The sequence below is a fragment of the Echinops telfairi genome, unplaced genomic scaffold, assembly GCF_000313985.2.
Source record: "Echinops telfairi isolate 266 unplaced genomic scaffold, ASM31398v2 ScPeMD7_16;HRSCAF=60, whole genome shotgun sequence".
Taxonomy (NCBI): Eukaryota; Metazoa; Chordata; class Mammalia; order Afrosoricida; family Tenrecidae; genus Echinops; species Echinops telfairi.
In genome coordinates, this window is record NW_022103913.1 from 8,633,296 (window position 1) to 8,641,360 (window position 8,065).

An 8,065-nucleotide genomic window follows, 5' to 3' on the forward strand; every position below is an offset into this window, starting at 1 on the left:
CACCCCGTGATCACACAGGCTGATATGTTGTTCCATGTGGGCTTTGTTGATTCTGAGCTAGATGGCCGCATGTTTACCTTCAACTTTTAAGACCCCAGATGCTATATCTTTCGATAGCCGGGCACCATCAGCTTTCTTCACCACACTTGCTTATTCACCTGCTTTGTCTTCAGCGGTTTTGTCTGGAAGGTGAGCATCATAGAATGAAATCCTCATCTTTCTCCTGATAGTTTCTAACAGCTAATCTTGCAGTAAAAAGTCCATTGTATAACCCATGCCACCCAAACCCTCTTAGCACTGATACATGCTCAAAGGGCACATCACTCTGCAAGGTAAGCTAGTCTCCTGCCCAAAGATACCCAGCTTTCCATTTCTGTGGGCTGTGAAATCTACCAGCTTTGTCTCCTGGACCTGGTCCTGCAGGCTCTGCTGCCCCTGCCATGTCAAGCAAGAACCTCCCAGTTACTCTCTGTTCCTCCTTGTACGATAGCTCACTCTTACACCCAGCAGAATGGCAAAACGGGCCAATGCTTGAGCTAGAATCTTCTACACCTTATTTGCATGTTCCTACCCTGTCACTGAGCACAAGTTACAAAGACTGGGGATCAAAGAGTCATACCAAGTAACTTCACATCACCACAATGTCCTTGACCCGAGACTTGTCCCTTATAAAAAATAATATATCCAAAGTATGTCTTGCCGTCTTTACTTCTAAACATTCTGACCGGACTTCTTCAAAAACGGGTTCGTTTGTTCTTACAGTGTGTGTGCATCAATTCTTCTGCAGCCTTCCTCATTCGTGGCCAGCTTTTGCATGCGCAGCAAGTGATCGTAAACACTGGGAAGAGAGCCAGGGGCCTCATAGTCCGTCCTCCCAGTGCTAGCTTTGCTTTTGAACACTTTAAAGAGGTCTTTTGTAGAAGACTTGCCCAGTGCAGATAACAGTTTTATTGAGGTATAAATCACATACTATAAAATTCACCTTCTTAAAGTATACAGTTGCGTGGGTTTTACATTTTTTATACCATTGTGTGACTATTACTATTGTTAATTTTCAAACATATTGATCATCGCAATTAAAAGCCCTCACCCCTTCCCTCTCTCTTCATCCTCTAATCTCTGGTCTACCACAAATCTGATCTACTTTCTGTTTCTGTGGATTTGCCTAGAAACAGTTTAGATATTTCACATGCGGAATCATACCTATGACTGCTGCTTTCACATAGCACAATGTTTTCATTGCTTGTGTTTTATTGTTGTCAAGGTTGTTTTCTTTGAAGATCAACTTTTCATAGGAAATATACTGCATGTATCTTTTCATAGACCGTGTAAAGAAGATGAAAGCCAGTCAGAAGAAGAAAAGGACTACTCAAGTCTAGATGCCTCCCCAAGCTACAAAGGCCTCCTAATGGTAAAGGGACTGCAAGACTGATAAAGCACTCTCGTGTGAAGGAACGTGATGGTGACTCCGGGCACTGAACCCTTTCTTGTGTGAAATCTGTTGCAGACGTTGCAGAACCAGCTCCAGGAATCTCAGTCCAAGATTGATGTGCTTTTAAGTGAAAAGCTGAACCTCCAGAAGGACTTGGAAGCCAGGTGAGAGGAGTTTAAGAACCTTCTTTGTCCTTGTTAAAGTAAACTCATGCTGGGCTTGGAAACATTAAGTGGATCATTCCCCTCCCTCGCTATTAAATGAATCTTCAGGTCCTGTGCCCGTGGCTCGCTTTCCTCGGGGTTGTGACCTAGGGCAGAAGGAGCAGGAGCACACAGGGAGTCAAGGGAGGTGAGGAAATGGGTGTCAACGAAAGAAGAGAGTCCGGTGGAAACTCGGAGTAGATCCAGTCCTTTACCACCTGTCTCCACAACTGTTTTAGAATGTCCTCTTGTTTAATCTTGGTGGTCCAGGAGAGGAAAAGGGAAGGTATATTTATATACCACACAACAGGAAGGTATATTTATATAGTTGCCTTAGTTATAAAATACCACTAAGCAGGTGGCTGTAAAAAACAAAAATGTGTGGTCTCACAGTTCTGGAGAGAGGGAGTCCAAATACAGGGCACTGGTCAGCCACTCTCTCTCTGTTCACTCTAGAGGAGAGCCTTCCCCGTCTTCAAGCTTCTGGAAGCCCCACGTGTTTCTTCCCATTGTAGGTTTGTGGCTCTGTCATCATGTGGCATCTTCCCTCGATGTATTTCTTATCTCCCTGAATGCCCCCTTCTTTGATAATTCAGGCCACGCTGAAGGAATTGTGCCTTCATTAACTAACAGCATCTTTAACGAAAGAACCGGTTTCCAAACAAGGGTACTGTGTTAGTCCGGGTTGACTAGAGAAACAAATTCATAGACATTCATGTATATAAGAAAGCTTTATATAAAAGAGTATTGTATATTAAGAAAACATCCCAGCCCAGTCCAGTTCAAGTCCAGATGCCCGATATTAGCCCATATGTCTGATACTAGTGTATAAGTTCCTCTTCAGATTCACACAACACATGTAATGACGCCGAATGCACAAAGATCACAGGCCACTGGGTGGAAAGTCTTGTGGATCCAGTGGTGGTGGAGGCAACTCAGTGCTGGTGTGGTTCTCCATGTGGCTCCTCCAGCTCCAAGGCTCTGGCTCCATCAGCGTAGCTCCATGTGGCTTGTCAACAGGAATGTGTAGCAGAGTGTGTGTCTCTGGCCACCATTGAGCTATTTATCTCCATTGTGCCTCCAAATGAGTTCATCAAGATGCCACCTGATTGACAGACTGAACTCCACCCCTTCACTCTTAATATTCTCAAGTTGACACCAGGTTATGTAACTACCACAGGCACATTCACAGGCGCAGAGGTTAGGACTTCAACCAATCTTTTTTGGGGAACACAGTTCAATCTGTAGATCAAAAGGATGGCCCCCTGCATGTTGTAAAGAAGAGACACTGTGGAGGCTTTGTTTCTGCATTCAGCAAATACTTGTTGAATACCTCTTATAATGTAGGCTCTGTCCAAGCTCTGAGACCACACAGTGATTAACGCCAACTCCTGTTCTTATGGAGGGAAATTTAGTGGAGAGGGGACTGCGACTGGTCAAGCAAAGTCCCACCAAACTCACTGGCATCGAGTCGATGCCGACTCACAGGAGCCCTGTCGGACCGGTAACCTGCTCCTGTGAGTTCCTGACATTGCCCCTCCTTCCCGAGGCTTCATCTCCACGGGGCAGCTCATGGTTTCACACTGCCACCTTGTGGTTAGCAGCCCAGTGCTTAACCGCCTGTACCACCAGGGCTCCTTGGAACTTACCTTAGCTGTCTGTGTAAAGCCTGTCACCCCGTCACATGGAAGATTCTGGTTAGGTGAACCTGTAGCAGAAGTTGTAACCTGCATGTGCATAATGAGCACTGGAATCAGAGCATAATGTGAGACCCAGGGAGTATAAATATACCTGTCACGTTTTATATTGAACAGTCATTTGAAACAATGTGTTGTTAAAGCGAGTGGGCGTAGATAGGCTAGCATTTGTTTAATGTTCTCGGTCCTATGTGTATATCTGAAATATGTCACTATTAAAAAGAGTGAAAGATTACCAGCAACAAAGTTGGGTTAAGATTTGAACAGGAACTCCACAGAAGAGGGATCTAAATGATTAGTCAAGACATACCTTCACTAGGAGTCATGGAATATTTTAAGAATTTTAATAAGAATTTGAGCATTTCTGACAAAGTAACAAAGTATGCTGTGTTACTTATTACATATTTTTATTGCTTTATTCCATACATTGCAATGCCTTCAACATGGTTTATTTTCTGCAGGCCCTCACAGCATGATTTGCGGCTTTATAAACAGCAAGTGAAGAACCTAGAGAAAACCTTGAAGAAAAACATCAAGTAACTGTATTTTACCAAAGTTAGACCTTTATTTGAGGGTGTTGTCTTTATTCTTTACTTTTATTGCCTGTGATCTTGCCTCATGTTGCCTGGTGGCTTTGGTTTAGAATTTGCAGGCTGTTGGGAAAAATTATATGAAAAAGGAGTATTTCTGACTTCACAGTTAAAAGAAGTTTTCACTGTATTAAATAGGCTATATGTTCATCTTAAATGAGAACAAGCAAAAGGTGTGATAAGGGGTGAAAAATTAGCTAGGACGTTATCTTTGGAAGTCTTGGAGGATTGTAGGTGCCACTGAAAGCAGGAGAGACAAGCTGATGGTCATGACTCGCACGGCACACGGCCTCGTCACCCTGTAAGGCAAGGACCAGGACGAATGGAGTGAACCAGGTTTCCCCGCCACGTGTCCCCTTCCAGACTTGAAAAGTCCAGTGCTCCAAGGAGGTTCAAAAATTTTGGTATTTGAGATGATTTGTGAAGTTCAGGGCACTAGGAGTTGAGGAAGTGGTTTGAAAATTCCAGGGGTTAATTAATATAGGTAAACGTATTCAGTCTGTTGTAGTAGCGTAACCAAATTGAAGCCAATCTCACTACCATGGAGTCAGTGCCAACTCACAGTGACACTGTGTGGCTGTCCACGGCCGTAACCCTACACGTAACCACTGCATCACCAGGGCTTTGCTGATCAATTTTCAACGACAGGTGTGCTTTCTCCCACCTCTGACAAAACAGGCCTCTGTGAAATGAAAGATTTATGGGCATCAGGGATGAAATATTGAGTTAATTTAAGAAATAAATGTTGACAGGAGGAAAACAGAGTTAAGAAAAAGTGGGATTTGGAAAGGATACATTTATTCATGAAATTAATGTTTACTTCACTCCTGTATGCTTTTTTGAGCCCCTTGGCTGCAACAGTGGGCTCAAACTCACAGCTGCCCGAGTGCTCAGGGCGGGCAGTGGTTTGCTTTCGTTCTGTCGTCCACAGAGTCCCTGGGAGCCAGGACCTACTGGGCAGCCCCGAACCGTGCCATCTGCTTGGCGCTCTAGATTGTGGGATTGCAGTGGTCAAGGGACTCAAAAGAGTCCCCTGCCCTTACGGGGATGACATGAAAGGAGAAGGACGATGACAAACAATAAAGACAGTTTCAGTCCAGCATAAATACTAAAAGGCCGTGGGGGCTCTGGGGCAGAATTCTTACTTAGCTCCATTCTTTGTTCCTGGCCCAGTGCAGCTTTATGGACGGCCACCACATCCACTGTCACTGGGGCCTGCGTGGTGCTGTGATGCTGGAAAGCTTCCAGAGTAAGTGGGGCTAGTTGCAAAAAGGCCTGGCAGGCTTTAAAAACCAGCCACTGTCTGCTGTTGCGTTTATTACGACTCCTAGCAACCCCATGTGACAGATGAGGATTGCCCATAGGGTGGGATCTTTATGGGAGCACCCCCCGTGTGTTTCTCCTGCTGAGCTGCTGGTGGTGGGTTTAAACTGCCACCCTTTCAACTCACAGCCGAGCACTTAACCTTTGCAGTAATTCAGCTACAGGCAGATGTTTCTGACTGCCACCCTGGTTGGGACAAGCTGAGACTAAGTGTAGGAACCGAAAGCCCACCACTGCCATCCGGCTCATATCAGTCCCATAAGAGAGAGTAAAGTGCCTCTCTGGGGCTTCAAGACTGTCACTCTATGGAGTAGACAACCTCGTCTTTTTCCCTCAGAGCAGCTAGTGGTTTCAAACTGCTGACCTTAACTCCTAATCCACTATGCCACCAAGGCTCCCTCAAATCCCAGAGAGAAAAATTGACCATGAGGGAAGTGTCTTGCTTGGTAAATTAGACATTCGAACAGAACCATGTAGGAGTTCTGGGCCTTTGAAAGTCCAGGGGAAAGGGAGATATTGTGTATGACCATTAATGGAGTTTTGCTCCAAGTTTGATGATGTTGGGGAGCAAAAGGGCGTTGGCTTCCTCGCTGAGCTTAGCACAGAGGGAAGGGGCTAATGCTATCTGTAAAGTAGAACTAATAAGTGTACTTAACTCATTCTGTTGTTGTGAATGTTAAGTGAACTAATAATGCATACTAAAATGTTATCAGCCATTTCCAGATGATCCCTGGTAGATTCTGACTCACGGCAACTGCGCACGTTGCAGAATAGAGCTGTCTCTCGAACGCACATGGCTGTGACATTTTAGAAGCAGGTTCATCAATCTTTCCTTAAGTGTTGAATATTAATCGTTATATTGATATAGTGGTAGAGAATCCTATAAATTCCAAAGATTATGATTGCATGGGGAATTGGCAGGGGTGACATTGAACAATGGTGACTGACTGCCACCTCCGAGGAGTGAGTCATGGCCAATGATAGTGACTAGTGAAGGGCTGACACATGACACATACGTGTGTAAAACATGGGGAATTCCCAGAAATACTCTAAGAATAGAAAAAAGGCCCAGACTTCCCAGGTGCGTGGGAGAAGCATTACAATTCTTTGGATTTGAGTAATAAGGTTACTGAGACTGTAGTTGGATTCAGAGCTTTTGGAATAGCTGAGACATTTGTATTAACGGCCTTGCCGACCCAAGTTGTTGTCAGTTCTGACTGATCTTTATGGACAACAGAAGGCAGCACTGCTCTGTCCGCCGCCACGCTCACCATTGGTGTTTGGTTGGCGCCTTGCGCAGCCACTGGCAAGCCATCCCCTGGGTGGTCTTCTTTTTCACTGCTCTGCTCTGTCCTTTTCCAGGGACTGGTCTCTCCTGGTAACATGTCCATAGTATGTGAGACGAGGTCACACATCTTGGCTTCGAAGAAGCATTCTGACTGTACTTCTTCCGAGACAGATCTGTACGTTCTTCTGGCGGTCCTTCAGCACCGTCATTCTCGTGAATGATGGAACTTTGAAAGGCACCCAGGATACACTCATGTTTTATGCATTGGTGTGACTAAATGATTACTCTCATTTTAAAATGTATTTAACAGTTGACAGTCTACCTTTCAACTTGTTCCTCTTCTCCAGCGTAGGCGTCACCATGAGATCCCAAAAGGCACCAACAGACACAGTTCAAAGCTGTGCAGTTTCCATGCGTGGCAGCGTGTCTTCTGGAGATGATGATACAAAACAAGAAACAGCAGTTTTCAGAGCGTGCAGTTTTCTGGGCTTCCTAGATTCCCCTGGTGCTGCTGTCAATGTGGAGTGGGCGTCAGTTAAGCGTGTAAAGAAAGGGGGGGCAGTTTATATCCTCAAGTTCTGCAGACAGTAGCCTATTTTGGAGGGCAGTCTATTCTGCTACGATGAATTTCTATACCTCCAACCAACCCAGATGCAACTGGAAAGTAAGGGGATGATTAGCAGTGTGACATAGAGTCGTGTTCCCATGAATTCTAGGAGGACCTAGAATAGCAGCATAGTGTAATGGCCCACCGCCTTCAGGTCAGCTCTAAACCTGTTGCCGCTGCAGTCCCCTCTGTCTCAGAGCAGCCCCTGAGGGCAGAGTAGAACTGCTCCTTGGGGTTCCCGAGAGGGTAAACCATTACAGAAGCAGACAGCTGTGATTTTCTCCACAGAATGGCTGGTGGGTTTTAACTGCTGACCTTGCAGTTAGCCAGTGCTTAACCCTCTTCTCCACTATTATAGATCGCCTTCAGCTGATTCCCAGAGCTGTCCCTACAGAGTCACTTGAGTGGGTTTGAACCGACAACCTTTCATTTAGCAGCAGTTTCCCACTAGGGCTCATTATTCACTGGTAAAACTAAATGGGCTAAAAAGGTCTGCCTTGAACCTTTTGCTCTTTAAAGAACTATCTCAGTTCACTCACTGTCATCGAGTCTACTCTGATTTTGAGCGGCCCTGTAGGACAGAGCAGAACTGCCCCTGTGGGTTTCGGAGGCTGTAGCTCTTTATGGTATAGAAAGCCCTATCCTCCCATGGAGGAGTAGAAAGAGGGTAACCACTAGGCCACCATGGCCTATCTGCTCCTGTAAAGATTTATAGCCTCAGAGACCCACAGGGCTGCAATGAGTCAGAATAAACTCAATGACAGTAGGTGAATTAAGATCATTTTTTTGTAAGATCTTTTTAAAAAAATCATTTTATTAGGGGCTCAAAGAACTCTCATCACAATCCATACATACATCAATTGTGTCAAGCGCATTTGTACATTCATTGCCCTCATTGTTCTCAAAACATTTCCTCTCCACTTAA

The 8,065-nt window shown here is 45.1% G+C and overlaps 1 protein-coding gene across 2 annotated transcripts in view; it reads left to right on the forward strand.

Annotated features, from left to right (window-relative positions):
- CEP70 (centrosomal protein 70) overlaps positions 1-8,065 on the forward strand; it is a 68,767-nt gene that overhangs the window by 24,934 nt on the left and 35,768 nt on the right. For both annotated transcript variants that reach the window (XM_004712119.2, XM_045287467.1), the window contains exons 8-10: positions 1,324-1,411; positions 1,508-1,596; positions 3,794-3,868. In XM_004712119.2, the coding sequence (XP_004712176.1) occupies positions 1,324-1,411; positions 1,508-1,596; positions 3,794-3,868 (252 nt within the window). The remainder of the gene's footprint in view (positions 1-1,323; positions 1,412-1,507; positions 1,597-3,793; positions 3,869-8,065) is intronic.